Here is a 19,036-nt window from a genome sequence, read left to right on the forward strand (position 1 = left end):
AGTTACTCTAACCTGAGATTGGGAGATATTGCTGAAACTGTCAAAGAGCTTTTGCCTCGGCCTAAAATGGCAAAGTTCCCACAGATGGGACTAGGACTCAGCCTCATATCTGGCCTGTGGGGGAGCATGAGAGTGTTGCCAGATGATCAAACGGGGATTGCTCATAGTGTGGTAGGAAAGCCCATTCCCTGAGAGTCTGTCCATCAGAGAGTGTTGTGGTCTTCTCAGTTACATAGGAAGAGCCAGAGCGACTGGGGATTGAAGAGGGCATTGAAGTTTGGGCACAAACACGGCTGCCTTGACATCATACAGAAGGGATTATCTCTTGCAGCTGGCTGTAAATTGCAGGCAGTTGTGGTGTTAAGGCTGCTGCCAACCATATATGTGGTAACATAAATGGTCTCCACCTCAAGGGAAACCACTGGGAAGTGGCACTGGGCACAATCATTTTGCTTGGCCAAGTTTCTCCTGACAAGGAGGTGTTGCCAGACAGAGTGATGGGAGCTGTGTAGGAGGCACTCACTCTCCTCTTCCTTCCTCCTGCCCTTCCTGCTGCAGGAGGGGCTGTGGGTTAGGGCTTCTTACCTTGTCCTGTGAAGGATGAGGTGTCCCAGCACCCCCTGAGTCTCCCCCAGGCTGTTACAACTCTGAAGGTGCTGGGGAGCTACTGTGCATGGGGTCACCTGAAGGAGCTGTTGTGTATCTACTGAGGTCTTTTAAAAAGTATCTTATGCATCTTTTTGAAGAATAGCTTGCTCTTCAGTCCTGCCCAAGGCACGCAGGAGGCAAGCTAGTTTCTCCAAATACTTTAGACTGAATTTGCTGGGGGACAGCTGATTCTGCCAGTGCTACATTTTGTAGGACTTGACTAGAATGGAGCCAGCTCCTCTATTTTCTCTGGCAGCCACCTGTGTTTGACAGAGTGGTGCCACTTGTCCCTTTAAACAATCCAGTGGTTACCCCTTTAGCCTTTCCCAGTTGGAATTGTAAACGTATAGTCCTTACCCCTGCCAAGACTGTTTCCTCATCAGACTTGTCTCCACCTTTTTCCGTGCCCACATCTCCTTGCAAAAAGAACAGTTGCAAGTTGTGGCATTCCAAAAGGAGGTTCATATGATAAGAAAGAATCTACATGGATAATATAACACACAGTGCACATGTGATTGCACAAGGAGGGTGTGTTGCAATTTCATGGCATGTTCAGACAGCCTCAACAAGCTTAATTTCACATCTAATGCAAAAACAGCAGCAGCTTGCCAAGCACCCAACACAAATGAACCCTGTTTTGTTTTGGTTTTTTTTTTTTTTTTTGGAAAAAGTATGACCATCCCTGGGATTATGATAGTAATAAAGGAAAAAGAATAACTCAGTAGCAGTGTAATACTCAGTCACTTGGACCAAACAGAAGATGACAGCTGCCTAGGGCAAAGGTTTCTACTGCCAGAGCTTTCACAGTGGTCACTAGATTATGTTCCTCAAATTTTGCTGCATAACTTGGAAATAATGAGGTCAGTTTGTTTTGTTGCTTTGTTTTTACTGGCATACAAGTGGCCTATTTTATAAAGTTCAAATGTACAACTAATAAGCAAATACTCGACCACAGACTATGAGGTTTTTATGCCAGACTAGCAAATGAAAACAGATTACACGACATATTAACTAAACACAAAAGAACAATTCCGTGCTGTCAGTAGATTTAAATCACTAAAATATAGATATGTATGCTCTCTTCGGGATGCCTTGGCAAAGTATCACTGGCTTTTGACCCCTATTAAACCTAGTAAGACAGTTGATTACAGCTCATGCTGTATTCATTTAAAGGGGGGGAAAGCAGCTTCTTTATTGACTCATACAAGCCCATATTTCAGTGCAGCTTTCCCTTTTCTAGCTTCTGAGTCTAGTGCCTAGAGCTGGAGGAGGATTCATCCCAGAGGGCACCGGTTGTGTAATAACAAGCTTCTGACCTGGAATTTCAGCTTTAAACATATCCTGAACACCTGGGCTCCCATGCACTGTATCAAGGCAGCACCAGGCAGTGTTTTGCAGCTCTTGGTTTCATCAGGGGAGCACAGGGTATTAATAGCTAGGCTTGTGCTTTGGAGAGCAATCATACACCCTGATTGAGGCTGTTGTATCACTGATCCTTTGCTTCTTTCTGATTTGGGGTTATCCTCTTTAAAATACTTGGAGATGGAAAAAAAATATAAATTGATTGAATGCAGGACATTGCAATATTGTTCATAATTGATATTATTTAAGAGGATACTGAACAGTTGCTGACAAGGCCTGACATTGCTATCTGTGCTGACCAGTAGGTATCAACATTTTCCACTTGTCTCACTTCTGTGCATTAGTAGGAATCTGAGGGATCCGTGTCTCTCGGGCTGTTGTTTGAGTCCACTCTGGCTAGCTATAGACCCTGGCCCACACGGTCTTACATGGACGAAAGCAAAAGACGAGAAACGCTCTTCTCCACTTGGGGACGAGTGTCCTGTTTATTGGCTTCGGAAGGGACACCTCAGACCGTGGGGATGCCGCAGACAGAAAACAGGGAGCTTGCTTCTTGCAGGGAGTTTTATACCCGAGGGAATGGGGGCGGAGGAAGAGGACTGCCGCCAATGGCATACCATTGAGGAGGGGCCAGGGGAGGGGTGTCTAGGGGACAGACGACCAGGGGATATAGGGCGGGGAGATCGCCCGGTGCAAAACGACAACTCAAGAAACTGCTTAGTGCAATACAGCAGGAATCCATGAAAAAGAAACCGCAAACCCTGCAAACCACTTCTGTTTCTGAGACTGCTGGCAACAGGGATCCTCAGTGTTACAACTGCAGATATGCCTTTTTTTCCAATACATGTTTTGAGACAGACACTTTTTGTTCCCCAGGTTCTGAGCAGATAGGGAACCAGTTCCTTCCATTTCCTTCTGCTGCTGCAGCCGTGAAGCAGCTCCACTCTGCCTCTTCACCATGCAAGGAGCTTACTGCTGCTCAGTGGAGACAGCAGCAGCTCCATGCCGGCTGCCTTTCCAGGAGGCTGGATGCAGCTTGTGTAAGGGATTATATAACTCATTTAATGTCAGGGCTCCGGTTTTGCGTCTGCCTGCAAAAAACTCCTCCTTTTGAACGTAGGTTGAGGCACAGAGCAGAGGTAGCTCCGGGCTCAGCCAGCAGCAGACGAGGCAGATCTGCCTGCTGTGGATAACTGGAGTGCAGGGCAGGGGGCAGTATAGCCGGGGCAGGTGATGTGTCCTAACTTGGGGCAGATGGGGGAAGTGCAGGGATTTGCTTGTTAAAAGCTTCCCTGTACTGCAGATAATGTTGAGTCGGTAGATGAGGTTTGAGATTGTTTACCCAAACAGCAAAGCTGCCGGTTGTTTACCGGCAGTTTTGAGCCACTAAATTCATGTGAGAATACAAGGCAACACAGAGCAGCAGAATCTGAGGTCTCACACATCAAGACACCGAAATCCATCCAGGAGAGGTGATAATATTTAAATATCAGGAGAGTTGTCAGCTGACGTGCTAATCCCTCTGTCCTGGGAGCACATGGAAGTTTCTGTCACACATTGTGAAATCATGCCTAGTCACAACATTTGGAGAAGTGATGTTACATTCCAGCCAGTGTAGTTACTTGCCCCAAAGGAGCCTGAGTAACAGGGTGTTGACTTGGAAAATTCCCATCCGACCAGTCTAACCAGGTACTAGGCTCCCATGGCTGCAAGGTGCTGCAGCTGAGAAGCGGGACAACCACACTCCCATGATCTACTTCATCCATAAGCCCCCTGACTCACAACTCTTCTGGGAGCCCCTTCCCTCTTTCCTCTGAGCTGGAGAGGCTTGAAATGCTTTGCTGTGATACAACTGTTTTTGCTGTCTCTTCCTGCACTTCTGAGCACTCTGTGGATGAAAAGGTGGATGACAGGAGCAGGAACACCCGGTTGGGAGAGAGGAGCGAAGCTAGGGCTGGATGCCTGCCTGATCCCACTGGGGCCTAATCCTTGTTTTTCATTTTCTTTCTCCCAGTGGCCCTGCCCAGAAGACTGTTCACCCCTCACCCCACTGTCACCAGTTGTTCATTGCTTGCTGTACACTGACTCATCTTCTTGAATTTGCCTTGCCTCTGCTCATTAATATGCATTGAGTAATTCACCTTTTCCTTCTTTGACATTATTGCTACTTTTTTCCAACAGCTATTTGCTAAACAAATATTTTTTTTCTCTCAGCTTTTCTCAAAAATTTATCTTTCCCTTCACTGTTTAGGTTAAGGATGGAGCAAAGACGTAGAAGAAATGGAGGTCCTTACTCTTCTCATAGATGGGATGTAAATATCTAGCTAGTATTGAAGTATAGTCTCTGTCTCATTGATCACAGAAAGGTTTTTTTCTGTGGCAAAGGAAATCTAGTTGTTCTAGCCCTATATCTTTCACTCCAGGTTTACCAGGAAGGGCTGTAACAAGGCATGTACTTCTTCAGCTAGACCCAGCTGCTCCACAGTGCAAATAGGGCAGTTGGTGTCCACCCCAGTCTAGGCTACTGACGAATATGTGGGACCTGCATGCTGGGGGAAATAGATGCAGCATCTGGATGTCTGCTCCAGATGCTGCAGCAACCAGGGGGAGGCAGTAAAGATGTGGGGACCAGACAAACCACTCCTTATTCTCTCTGCACAGAGAAAATAAACATTTATGCTTTCCCCCCAGACAGCTACTCCCATTTGCAGGGCCAACAGGCTAAACACACATCTTGCACTTGAAGTAAGCGAAACTGGTTTCTTCTGAGAGCTTTGCTGGAGGAATACTCACAAGGGAAAACTCAATAGGGGAAACATCCTGAAAAAGGAGAGACTGGAAAGGATGCCTCATTATTCATTGGGGCCCCCTCTGCTCGCCCTGTATCTGACCTGCTGGGGATCTGTTCCCCACCCTCTCATATTCTGAGCATATTCTCTCATATTGAGAGCTGAATTTTTCCAACTCAATTTACCCCATAATATTTCACTTATGGAGAAATACATCAAAATTATACTTAGCAGTAGCAAAGTGTTGGAGAGGCCTGGCCACATGGCCATATCACTGACCTGCAGTGAGCTGCTGCTTTCACCTTTCACATTATGTCACCAAGGGACACAATGCCAGAAACTGTGCTTCTGTGGCCTGTCTGGCCTGGCCTTGGGTCTCTGCTTTGCCTTGTGCTGGATCAGCCTTTCTCTTAGCACATTTTTGTAGCTCTTTTGGGGATGCTGCCCCCTGACATTGTCAGCAGTGCACAGGTAAAACCTTTCACATAAATGGCTGTTTTTCTGAAATACTGGGTGTCCCCACTTCCTGGCAGAAAGACTGGAATTGTTTTACTAATGTCATAATCCATGTCCACCCACAGCATCAGTTCTGAACCATGGTGTTTACATTAAAAACATACCAAGCATACTTTTGGAGGGACATAATAATAATCTTGTTTATGTAATAAAACTTAAAAAAATGAAACAAAACCAATCAAGGCTGGTGAAGCCAATCACCATGCAGATAATGTAAATGACAAGCAGGAGTGGCTTGACACTGCTTCACAAGAACTGCTGGCCCTGTGTTTGCAGGCACAGTAAGCCGGTGTGTGGACATTGAAGTGACATCTAGACGGAATGTCTTTATGGGAATGCTCCCAGGCAGCCAGCTGTTGCCATGGCCAGGCCGAGAGTAGCCATACAAAACCGGTGGAGTGGCACAAGCACTGATAACAGGGCGCTGCAGGAATTCAGCACGTGTAGCTGGTCTTGCAGAGCGCTTTTGTCGACTTTGAGCTCCTAGGCAGGTGTGTTTCGTTTCTGTGCAGTCTGGTGGCACCACACTTGGCAGGGTACATGGCATGGTGGGGCAGGGACGAGCCAAGCACCGCACCTGTGGACATAGAGCGGATGGACATGAGCATCCCAGAAGGAAACAAAGCACTCTACAGATACCCGCGCGGGCTGCAGCACGGGCGCCCGCGGGCGCTGACACGAAGTTGACACCGGGGCTGCCTGGAGATTCCTGTGCCAGGCTCCCGGGGGATTCCACCGGCGGGCTGCAGGCACGCAGCGTTCCGCGGCCATTCTGGCATCCAGGAGAGAAGAACCTGGAGCTCCACGCCTGGGTTAGGCGCTTTGCGAGTGCCCACCGCCACAGCCGTCCGGCCTCCGGCGGACGGCTTGCGTGGGGCTGGGAGCCCCGCGGGCCGGGCCGGTCATTCCCCGCCCCCGGAGGCGGTGCCGGCGGCGGGGGCGGAGCGCCGGGCGCACCTGAGCGACACCACCCGCCCGCTCCGCCCCAGCCGCGGCGACGCGGGCGCTTCTCCGCTCCCGGGGCGCCGGGTCCGGCCGTGCCCCCGAGTTGCGGCGGCGTCTGCAGCTGGAGCGCCGCCTCCCTCGTGGTGGAGACAGCACCGGGTTCCGAGCAGGAGCAGGAGGAGGAGGAGGAGGAGGAAGAAGAAGGAGAGCCGGCGGGCGGGCTCCGCGGCGCGGCCTCCGCGCCCTCCCCGTCCCGATCGCGGCCCCGCCTGCGCCCGCTCCCCGCCGGGTGGGCGCTGCGCTCCCGCGGCGCGATGTCGGCGCGGCGGCGGCGGAGGGTTGCTACAGAGCCGGAGGAGGAAGAGGAGGAGGAGGCGGAGGAGGCGAGTAGCGACAAGGTGAGCACGCGCGGGGGCGGCGGCGGCTTTTGGGGCAGGGGGACAGCGCTCCCTCCCCCCACGGGCCCGGACCGCGCCGCCCGTGAGGCTCCGCGCTGTGCTCTTGGCCCCGGCATCAGGGTCCCACCCGGGCTGTAACTCGACCGCGCTCTCGGGTGGCAGGAGTAGAGAGAGGGACAGGTGCCAAGTTAGGGGTTGCGTGCCCGCGCGTGTTTTACCCCGTTGCCATTCCCCCGTGGCGAGACCGAAATGGGAGCGGCCAGGCTCTCTCCGGGCCCGCAGCGAAAGCTCAGCGCCGTAGCTGCGTGTCGTATCTCACCTCTTGACTGGGGAGCTGATGGCGTGGTGTAACCTCAGCCGCTGCTGAGCACCACCCGGCCGCTCCCTCACACCCGTCATTCCCCCCAGCCCGGTGGGATGGGGAGGAGAGTCGGGAAAAAAGGTAAAACCAGTTGGTTGAGATAAGAACCATTAAACTATTGAGTTTAATAGTTGAAATGAAATAGTAACATTAATGAAAAAGGAGATGACAAAAAGGCATATAAAACCCAAGGAAGTGCAAGTGGTGCAGAATACAATTGCTTCACCACCTGCCGAACAAGGAGCAGCAATCAGCCTTTCTCAGCCAATACCCCCCAGGAGAGCCTTTGGCCAGGTCAGATCAACTGTTCTGGCCCCTCCTGGCTTCTTGTGCACCTCCCTCCCTGGCGGAGCGCAGGAAACAGAAAGGTCCTTGACTTGAGCTAAGTAGTGCTCAGCGAAGCCAACACATCAGTGTGTTATCAACATTATTCTCCTGCGAAATCCAAAACACAGCGCTGTAGCAGCTATTAGGAAGAAAATTAACTCTATCCCGGAGAAAACTGGGACACTTGCCCAGGCAAAGAGCACACTTCAGTGTGCTTGGGCCAGTCCAGTAGCCCTGGAACTAACTCAGAACAGTGATCTGCTCCATTTAAAGGCTGTGTCAGCATTTCCTCAGCAACTCTTTCTGCTTTATGGCCTGTTAAGTGATAGGCATTCACCTCTGGCCTGGAAAAGACTTACAGTATGACATTTCTGCTAAGGCAAGAGGTTTTTGAAATACTGAGTCTATGCATCAGGTTCATTACAGTGGCAAAACAGCCACAGTGCTATTCTTTTGTTTGCTGTGGAGTTAAGGCTTATCTCTACAAAAGCTAAGCACATCACCACATTAAAGTTGCTAATTGTCTGAATAAAATGAAAGAGAAGGTCTCATTTGGGTAACTGGAATTAAAGTTTAAAAAAAGGCTTTCTAATGGCTAAATTGAGGTAGCAATATGTGTGTTTTTACTTGAATCAGTAACTGCTTAAACTTGCATGGATGTCGATGTTGCAGAGTGTGTAGCCTGCCTTAGGCATTGTGGCAAGGAACTGGAAAGTAAAACTCAAGACTTTTTATTCCATGCTTTGGTTGCTTTAATTCAAAGCCGATGAATTTGCAAATTTGTAGTGCTGTCCTACATTGAGAGCTGTGATCTCATAAGGTAGTGTTTAGACTATAGGTGTGCATATTATTTCTCTGTAGATGAGAATTAACTTTTAAACATGATTTCTCATCACAGTGTGCTCCAAAAGCTGTTTTTCTGTGGAGATACTCTGGCTTGCTTTATTTTGCAGCGTAAGTTTATTTCTGAGGTGTGCAGTGAGCTGCCTTCAAAGAATTCTTGCCGTTCAAAGCCTCTGCTACTCAGACCTCCAAAGGGTGCCTCTAATCTTGGTTTACCTGTGTGATTTTCAGAGAGGAAAATGCTGTTCTTACTTACAGGCCTACTGTGGTTTTACTCCAGCAACCTGACAGCTTAGTGCTTCATCCCATTTTGGATGATGTTGAGCAGACAGGAGGCTGGTGCTGTGTATGCAGCCAGGATGCTGGTTACAGGACATGGATTTCAATGTGCATACATTTGTGTTCACTTGAACAACAGATATGAAAAGCCTTTTTCACTGCACAAGAGACTTTCTCATGGGTTATTTGTGGGACCCTCTGTGTTCCCACTGTAGTTGTTTAACCCATCTGCAATGTGCCCAGCACTGGTGACCCTTATCGTGGCTGACAAGTGACAGTAAGGATTGATTTTACATATGAAGTTGGCTTTAGTGCCGTTGGTAACTGCAGAGATAAACCAGTATTTTGTACTGATTTTGTACTGTACAGTGGGTCACAGTTTGGGACTGTTTTTAATATGAGCACACACATAATGTCTGCTGTAGGCGATTTGCTGAGTAGCATCTGGTCATCAGGATTCACAGGTGTCACATTATACAGCTTCCTAGATGGTTATCTCTATGCTCTATCTCTTGCCTGTACTTTACAGCAGTGGATACTTTTATTGTTCTCTGGCTATTTTGAGATGACCTTTTTGGTGTGGTGGTCCTGTATTTGGACTCAAAAGTGGTTCTTTGGCTGATAGCTACTCAGGATAGCCCCAATGCAGTGGGTTTGCACTACTTTCTGGAATGCAGCTCAGAAACATCATCCCCTTCATCATGAAGGAAAAAACTTGTTTCTTTGGATTGTATGTGCTTCATTCTACTTCTGCTCTTGTTGGCCCAAACCAAGCCTTCCATATATATAAAGGCAACATGCACCTTCTTTTGTCCAAGTAGAAAAGCCCTCTGTGTTTATTGAAGAATTCCAGAAACACTAAATACGTTTGAAAGTTTTTCTGTATTCTACTTTGAACCCTGTTTTCAGCATACTATCTGGTACTTTTCATGTTACACTTACCATGTCCATAGGTGCTCATTTCCCACTGAATTTAAGTAAAGCTGTTGGGGATTTTCTTCCTCATTTGCATGCTTTTTTTTCCCTAATTTAAAACAACTGGTAGCTATTTTTGTATTGATGTAGTTTCAAAGGAAAGTTAAATTCCTTGGCTTTGTATGAAGGAATATGATATACCCTTTGTGAAAGCTTCTTGAAGTTCCCAAGCTCTGCAAGTCTTAGCATCTCCAGTTGCGCACTAGCTTGTTGAGCTGGTGACATTTTGCAAAATTGCTGTGAACATGCCTTTGCCGTGTAGGGCCCTGCAATTTCACAAGTTGGTTGTTTTCTTTGTATTGTCCTGTGGCATATAGGAGTGATTTTTTTGGTTGTCACTTTCTTGCTTCCTGCTCCTTGCCCTGGCTGCTCATTTCCTAAGAACGTCTGGTCAAAGTACCTTCATAAATACTCTGTGAGCATTGGGAGAAAGAGGAATGACTTGGCATTCAATGCTGATCTTCATGTGTTCATGATTCTTTTAAAATTTCAATTGTTTGCTTTCTTTCCTAAAAAGCAAGGGACAGTGATTTCAAATGCTTCCAAAAAATTTGCGTATCCTGGAAGAAATCATACAGTTATTCTTCTTTGTACTGTACAGAGTTGTCACAGTAGGACAGGGAGGGGGAATTGTGATCATATTGCATTGCTGGCTGTTAATCATTTATAACTACAAGAAACTTGGAATCACTGAATGCTGTTTCTCTTGTGGTATTGAAAGAGCTGTTTCTGTTCCATGGGACAACTCTTCCAGGGAATCAGTTGCCAGATAAGGTTCTCAGACCTGTGAAGTTCAGTTTGGCGCTTAGATCTTTGATGTCCAAACCTCAGAAACCTGAGATAAATGAAATTCCTAATTGCAGTATAACCTATCTGTCTGCCATGAATCACTTAGTTACTTCATTGGGATTATTTCTCTTGGAGTACCCCAAAAATAGATCACTTTAATTTTCACAGAGAAGTCTAACCTCTATACTTTCTGCTACAAGCATGGTAATAATTATCAGGGCAGATTATTTCCAAGCAAGTGTTTTCTTGGAAATGGTGGTGAATTAGTACTAATGCAGAGAGTGAAGGGTCAGAAGGTTCCAGTCATTGATTCAGTGTGTGCAGGTCTCTTGCCTGTGTTTCTGCATATGACAGGTTTAATAGTTTGGAAAAAAAGGCTTCATTATTCAGGATCTTCTGATGCTTTGATATCTTGGCTTCAGAAGAAGGTATCAAGGTACAGCTAATTAAATACTCTACAATATGTTCTAACTAACCTATTGACTTTATTATGGAACTTGAGAGAGACTGCAGAAAGATTGAAGATGGAGAAGAAAACATACTTCGAGTAACACCTACACTTATAAAATGATAATAACTAAATTCTTTTGCTCATTAACTTTTTCTCATAAATTGTTGGACAGTGGCTTTATTTTTTCAGTTGCCCTTCATGGGGATGTTACATTCTCAAAGAAGAACATATTTGCTGTCTACTTAGGAGCTCCTTCCTGGGAAAATGTCATACAAGAGGAACATTGCAAGTGCCTTTGTAACCAGAATAATTCTGGTGCGTGGTTTGCTTGGCATGTATTAATTGTAGTGGAGGGCATGTGGTACAAAACAGCAGTTCAGATGGGTGGCCTTTTAGATGATGAAAGATGGAGAGGTCCATTTTTCTCTCCATGACACACGGCTGTATTTCATAAGCTGTTACAAAATATAGTGGGCAAGAAGAAATCCACATGGAAACCTAATTTATGGCAAGATGTCACATGTTCTGAATTCCTGGTATAGAGGGTCAAGCTCTTGACTGGCTGAGTTTACCCCTTTGTATAGCCAAGTATTTGTGGTCTTGTAGAGAAGATTTAGCACAAGGATGAAAGTTGTCTTTTAAGAATACTAAACTTAAACTATCTACCCCTTACAGACACTTTCTGTATGAATCAAGCAGGTGGGAGAGGCACACTCTCTGTATATAAATTAACAGTCCTGTCACCAGCAGTTTGAAAACTCTAGGAAAAAATCCTAACACCTTGGATAAAACACTTAATTTGGAGTGGGGTTGAAAGGTTTCCTAGGCACTTAGGACAGTACAACCTGTGCTGTCCTAAGTGCTCAATTAACCTTTGTAAACCTCCTAAATACCTGCTCACAGTGTGAAACCCATGGCATTTCCCACGGACCTTCACAGGTCCTTGATGTTACTGTGTACTAAGCTTGGCCACATCTCAAATCTGAAGAGCTGGAGAAGGAAAGGCTACTTAGGTTTGTGCTGAACTCCAGAACTGCTTCTACAAGGTCAAGCTGCAGTAGCAAGACTCTTGAATGATTTTTTTTATTTGAGTGCTTTTACAGTGATTAACTTAGTGTTTCCTTCCATAATGGTTGTTGTTATTTGTGGCTATAAACTGGAATGTTTGTAATCAATCACATAAAATAATTTAGAAAATTATTAGCAAGGAAGTCTTGTCCCGCAGTGATGGGGTTCTAAGCACTTAATGATGCAAAAGACAATTAACTAGCTTTTTAGTGAGCTATGTCCTCTTTGGCTCCTGAGTTTACAAATTGAATGCCTCATTCAGGAAATTGTTGTGGCTGTGATAGCAGTAACTGGAAAATAAAGCATTCATGGTAATTTTTGAGGTATGTTGCACAGGGAAGTTGAAGATAGTTGAGGTGTTGATTCCCCCTGGTTATTTTAATAATATAAGGCAAAAAAAATGCACCAGGTTCTAAGCAACTTGTGGCTGGCACCAGCCAAACTCTCATGAGCTGCTGAAAATCACATCAGATAAACACAGGCCCCTTCTTCCAGCTGGTTATATACTCTGAAGAAAGCTGTGCACTTGTGAATTCAGATGTTAGAAGTAGCAAATTTAAAGTATTGCTGATAATGAGGTGCTTATAAGTGATAATTGCGTGTTAAAGATCAGAGGGACAAAACTAAGTATGATTTTTTTTAATTGTTTAAACATAATTGTTTTCTGCAACACCAAAGAGGAATAAAAAAGTTTGGGGATATTCTTAGTTCTGAGTGCTTAGAAGAGAGAACATCTCTGCCATCTGCAAGCAGGGATTAATATTAAAGACGCTAAGTCATGGTCTTAGGGCTAGGATTACTGCCTGTCATCTGTGCAGTGAGTAGTGTCTTCTAGGACTTTACAGACAGCTTGCTGCACTCCAGAGCAGGTCACAGGAGTTGAAACATGGCTTTTGGAGAGAGCTGTGATCCCCTCAATTACATCTATAGGTGACTTCCTAGGCTATGGTACAACACTGTGAGAAATATCTCTGAATAGCAGGGTTGTGAGTGTGGTGATTTTTTAATTTATTTATGTACTTTTTCAGGTGTTCTACAGACTTTCTGAAGTCTGGACCAGAGCTTATTTGCTCTTGTTACTCATATCAATTATAGGCAGAGTCTGCCTAATTATTTAGCTGAGGAGTTTCACAGTCTGGGAAAACATTGATGACCTTTTTGAAAGAAGTAAGTGGTGTAAAATTGATGATTTCAACTTGGGCTTGTATGTGGTACATCAAGTGAATGAGAAAAACCCAGGCCTAACTTAAAAAAAGAGAGGATGCACGTACCCACTTGCCTTGTGCATGGGTGTAGTGCCAGCACACTGTCTCAGGTTCTGAAAGGTTAAAAGCACTGTCCTAATGGGAAGGATGGTGTTTTTCCTCTGATCAGTGTCCCTGGAGAGCCTGGGGAGAGTCTGAGGTTGGAGACTGCCTGCAGCACCCTGGTCAGCTCCTGACCCCTGGCCCCTCCACGGCCTCTCTGCCCAACCCCGAGGTGTGGGCTGGGCCCTTGCCTTTGGGCGACCAGCTTTATAAAACTTTATTTTCTGCCTCGTGTCATTTGCATAGGCCAGGCACTGGGACAGAGGTTACACCGAAGTGCAGCTGCAGGGAAAAGGCCATGGATTATCAACAGAGTAACCAAGCTGGGCTTGGGTGGGATGACTGACGGTCTAAGTGCCTAAATTCTCTAGCGTCTTGTAGTGGGGGCAGAAGAGAGGATATGCCTCTGCTTGCTTAGAAAAAGTGACAAAAATACTCAGAACAAGGGAAGAAAGTAATATTGTTATGGAAGAGTAGGAAAGAAAAGCAGAAATTTCTAATTAATGGAAATGGAGGAGAATGGAAATAAGGAGAAAGAACTGAGATGAGGAAGTTGGAAAGAGAGGGAGATGGAGAAATAGCATATAACAGTGGAGAAGAAAGTTTTAAAGTACAGTTACTTAACAGTCACCAGAACTGTTAAGAGCTCATGAACTTGAGGCACCAGGGCAGGCTGGAAGCTGTTGGAGATTGTAAGAAGGTGAGGCGAGTCAGGGAGGTCAGGAAGTTCAGGTCTCAAAAGAGCCAGACACTGAGCTAGAGATTGCTCTCTGCATTACAGCTGTGCCAGGGCTGAGTGCAGGTTTCCAGCTCCCTGGAGCTGTGGTGTTTGCAACTTTAGAATGACTGAAGTCACCCTTTGTGTTGGCTTTAACTGAGGGAAAAATAGTCCTGATGTTGTGCTCTGAGAGTTGGTGACAATTTGTACTTTGTCAGCAAAATTTGTACGTTGTCACCAAATGCCTGTTTTGCATTTGGGTTAGACACACAGTCTGTCTAGATGACGTCTTCTCTAGCAGTCCTCAGTGAACACTGGAGAAAGAATTATAGTGTTGCAGTCATACACAAAATTATTTTGAGTTATAATGCTATCCTTGGGATACTTGGTCACCTTGGTTTGGTTTTGGATTGTTGTTTTCAAGCCTGAGATTTCAGTGTACCATGTATAAAACTGCCAGCAACCTCTTCTCATTGTATACAGAGACTGTTTTTTCATGCATTACATTTTCTATTGTTTCTTCTTAATGTGACATTTCACCTTCAGCTTATTCCATAGAAGGGTAGTTTGAGATGTAGAGGGAATGTGTCAGAGGCTTGGGGATTTCTGGCAAACTCCAGTATTCTATGTCAGCTGGAGTATTTCTAGAAACGTATATCCATGAAAAAGTGATGCCTAGAATTGAAAATTTCTTGAGTACCACAGGTAATGTTGCAATATCCAAGTACAGGCCTTCCTGTAAATGTTTATTGGCATACATTTATCTCCTACAGCGTGTACAGTTTCACTAGTACACCATTGTTGTCTTTTAGAAGGCAATGCAGATATCATCAGTTCCTAAACTAAAGTTTGACTCAGAATACTGTTTTCTGACCAAATATCTGATAATCTTTCATTTTGCATTGAGATTTCTGATAGTTTTATTTTTTTTTTTTGTGATAGGAAGTGGATTTGGAAGAAAGACTTCATGAGTTGGACCTTAGAAGTGATTCAGATATTCCTGATGTTCCTCCACCAACAGACAGCACTCCAGAAATCCTCAAGAGGGCTTTATCAGGCTTATCTGCCAGGTACAGTGAAAGATCTCAAATTTAACAGCTGGTGGCTAAAAGTCATACAGATTATGTTGCAGTTTTAAGTCTTACAAATTGTACTGCAGTTTTGAGTTTTATATGGTAGATGTGAAAATTTCAAGGATAAATTGTTGCTGGATATTATTGATCTGTTTATGCTTTGCTTCAGTGGAATATTTTTTGCATACACCTGTGTTTACCCATTGCATGCTTTTCTAAGTAAACACAGTTTACACAAATGCCTACTGAGTCTGAGCATTGCAATAACACGGCCTAAAGAACTTGAATTACACAATTATTATTTCTGGAGGTTGTAATAAACTGATATCCTACCTCCAAGATTGAGAGGGGGATTGGTTTATGAATGAAAAGATGTGTAAATTCTCAAAATAAGGTTTGTTTGATTTTTGTGATATTTCCACTTCTAAAAAATTTGCTGTACAGTTAAATACATCATAGCTGAAATGTCCATACTTTTTATAGCAATGCTTTTTTATTTTCCTGCTGTTTCTTTTCAAACTTAAGTTTCTACCTCCATCTTCCCAGGATCTTGATGGCCAACAAATGTGAGGGGATGTGAATGTGTACAGATAAACACATACCCATAGATAGTTGTGTGGGCCTGCCTATTCATGAAGGCTGTCGGATAAAGTTCCTTGTATAATTTTTATGCAGTCCCTTTACAACACCTGGTCAGTCAAACGCTTTTGGGGCAAGCAAGTTGCATCATGGTTTTTTCACTGACGCAGTGAAAGAGCATTTAGGTGGTAGATACTAAAAAACTACCTACTAAAATAAATATGGGTGTCATATATATGTTATGCTCAATATAACAAATCAAGCAAAATACAGTGTATATTTTAGAAGCAACTTAGGTCTTGCAAGAGTCAGAAGAAGGCTCTCTAATCCAGACTATAATTAAAACCTTCCAAATCCTTGTGAAAAACCTGGTCTCCAGCAGATATCTCCAACAGCACTGTGAAATTAGTATTTTGCCTTGCTCATTTTCTAATCTGTTGTCCGTTTCTGTTATGTCCATGAGCTACAAGCAGATGTAATGTTTCAGGTTTTTAAAAGCCTGTTTCTTAACTGCACCAGCTGTAAGCAGAATGTGATAATCTCTATTACCATCACACTGCAAGGAGTGTCTGTTTCAGAGTTCAGTCATTGTGTTAAATGTGGAAGCCTTAAGTCTCCAAATCAGACTAGTTCAAAATTGCATGGTGATTCCTCAAAGCCTGCAACTAAGAGGTGCAGCTGAAACCTTTCCTATTTCATGGGCTTGAAATTCTCTATTGGAGTGTTTGCACCAAGGTGTACAAAGGGTGCTTTGACTGGAAAGTTAAATTCTTGGTGCTTTATGAATGCCAGAGTTGAAATTACCTGCCAGTTCAGTATCCAGCAATCCCAGCAGAGTCGTTCATCATGTGCAGCATGGATGGGTTGCACTGTAACTTTTAGAAATATGGATACTCCTTTTATTTGACCTTTGAAAGAAATAGTATCTATAACTTTCTAGCAGAGAGTTAGGATACAATAAACTTGCCAGGTGGCTTCCTAAATTCTGGAGTTCTTATCTTACTGAAGTTGTCTTTCCAATGCTGTGCTTGCCAACGCCCTCAAGATAACATGTGGTATTTTAACATTACTCATAAAGGAAGCTGAATTCTTCTGAAGGAGGCTTGCACACTATGGATATGCCACCAGGGCCAAGTTGCTACTGTGTATCCCACATCATAGAGAAGCGTAAAACATGTGATGAAGTGTCTTCTGCCTCTATTCTGATACTTAAGGCAAATCCAATTAGTGGCTATAGCTGCCGTTAACCTGTCAATGAGTCACATTCTAGAAAATCAAATTATTGAAGTTTACATTGGAATCAGAGTCTGATTTGAAACTAACACTGAACCAAGTGTATCTCTTGATGAAGCAGCGAAGCACAAGTCTAATGCAAAGCAAAACATTAGGAAGAGGTTCAGGCTATAGCGGGGGCTTTGTGTTTAGCAGTAGCTTGTGATTAGTTACTTCAGCAGACTTTTAGAGGAAATGGCCTCAAATTGTGCCAAAGGACATTTAGGTTGGATGTTACAAAAATTTAATTTAGGAAAGAGATTTGGAGTTAAATCTTTGGAGAGGTTTAATTTAGGAAAAAGGTCAAGCATTGGAACAAGCTGCCTGGGGAACTGGTACAGTCACCATCCCTGGAGGTATTAAAAGATGTGTAGATGTGGCAGTCAGGGACACGATTTAGTGGTGGACTTGGCAGGGCTAGGCTAACAGTTGGACTCGATGATCTTAAATGTTTTTCCGGCTCAAATGATTCTATGACTCCGGAGTAACAGAAATTTTTATCCTGTTTTCCTTAGGTGGCCACTAGCAGCTGCCAAGATCTACAAGGTCAAAAGAGTACAGCTAGTTTGAGCCATCAACCCCAGCTGTCACATATTCTCCTGTCCTGGTTCCAGTGCTCACAGGAGCACAGGACTGCTTCCAATAGATAACCCTCTACCTGGCAAAAGAGCTACTTTGCTGTAGAAAGGAGGTTTTGTTTGGAGATTCTGTTGTGCGTCTGTTACTCCTCAAGGAATCATTTGCTTTTTACCTGGCAGCCTTTCTTTCATGTGCCGGCCTTGGCATGGCTGGGCCCCCATCAGTCTTGCAGCTGACGTGAGGGTCCCTGATGTATTTTCACAGCAGCTTCAATATGGGGTTGTACCAATTAATTGCAAATGACATTTGGCAGGGTTGAGGCAGCACATGGGAAGAAGAAAGGTGTCGAACTTTAATTTCTTTTATTGTGCATCCTGTTCAGTAGGATAGTTGCTTGATTCTGTGTTTCTTGCTATGCATTGATTAAACTCAAAAAGTTCTGCTTTTCCCACTGTTTCTAATACAGTTTAATCTCTAATTAGCAGAGCAAGTGGAATTCATTTTCATTTATAACTGCTCTTGCTGCTTTTTTTTTTTTTTAATAGGTGGAAAAATTGGTGGATTCGTGGAATTCTCTCCCTAGCAATGATTTCTGGTTTTTTTCTGATTATATATCTGGGATCATTTATGCTGATGCTTCTGGTAAGTTTATTTAAATGCATTCATCTGTGCAAGAGTTACTTGATCTCTTAATTCATCATGCCTGAGCTGAAAGGAAACTGCATGGACAATTCAGAGCAATTGTCTTTTATTTCTGTAAATGTAAATACTTCTGAAAACACTTGAGGGATTCAAAATTGGACCATACAGATGAAGGACTTCTTATATACTGTAATTTTAAATTTTTTTTAGGAATTAAAGTAGCTTTAAGAAGTTGAATTACTGTTGCCTAGCTTAACTACTGTCATCCATCTCATTGACTAGTTTGTATCACCTACTGTTGCATGTTTGTTTGAAAAAGCAAGCAAATAAAAATCAGACCAAAACCAATTTAAGGGAAACTCCAGACCCACTAATAACAGAAAAAATCTAAAACCAAAAAATTAAGATTGGTACAATTTTGAGGCTGAGGAAATCAGGCAGCCCTGGCTTCCTGACTTCAACTGGCATTGAAGGGCTTTCCTTAGACATGCTCCTTTAATTCCATATTTATCTATGAGGCGTCATTGTGGCCTTGCATTTATCTGTAATTTGGAGCTAGATTCCTTTCTGAGGTACAGACAAAGTGCATTTTTAGGTCATGAAGTGAAATAGTGATGAGGATAACAATAAAAAAGGTTATAATAATCTTCATACATGCTACATACATAGCAGGTCAGCCTTTACTGCTTCTTTGCACCATTTTAATTGCTGATATTTTTATGGAATGATGGTTTAACTGTCTTTGCCAGTCTTAGAAAGGAAGAGACAGGAGTTTAGCTTTTAATATACTGAAATTGGTTCTTCTAGGTAACTGCTTCAATTTTTGTCTTTAAGTTTGTTCAGGTATCAAAAATTTTGCACTTTTTTTTTTGCCTCCTATGAGGCAATTGTAAGATTTAGATATTTCTAAAAATTTTAGGATTTAGGTATTCCTAAAAATATTTAGGTTGGAAAATACCTTTAAAATAATTGAATTGAACTGTTAACCCAGAATTGCCCAGTCCACCACTAAACCATGTCCCCAAGGCTCCCATCTACACATCCTTTAAATATCTGCAAGGATGGTGACTCAACCACTGCCCTGGACAGCATCTTGCAATGCTTGACAGCCCTTT

The 19,036-nt window shown here is 43.9% G+C and overlaps 1 protein-coding gene across 2 annotated transcripts in view; it reads left to right on the forward strand.

Moving 5' to 3' along the window:
• The first annotated feature begins 6,526 nt into the window (after nt 1–6,526).
• CDS1 (CDP-diacylglycerol synthase 1) overlaps nt 6,527–19,036 on the forward strand; it is a 29,470-nt gene continuing 16,960 nt past the window's right edge. For both annotated transcript variants that reach the window (XM_009101363.4, XM_050973735.1), the window contains exons 1-3: nt 6,527–6,658; nt 14,719–14,846; nt 17,825–17,921. In XM_009101363.4, coding sequence (XP_009099611.2) covers nt 6,575–6,658; nt 14,719–14,846; nt 17,825–17,921 — 309 coding nt within the window. In that variant the 5' untranslated portion in view covers nt 6,527–6,574. The remainder of the gene's footprint in view (nt 6,659–14,718; nt 14,847–17,824; nt 17,922–19,036) is intronic.

The sequence above is a fragment of the Serinus canaria genome, chromosome 4 (genome assembly GCF_022539315.1).
Source record: "Serinus canaria isolate serCan28SL12 chromosome 4, serCan2020, whole genome shotgun sequence".
Lineage (NCBI taxonomy): Eukaryota > Metazoa > Chordata > Aves > Passeriformes > Fringillidae > Serinus > Serinus canaria.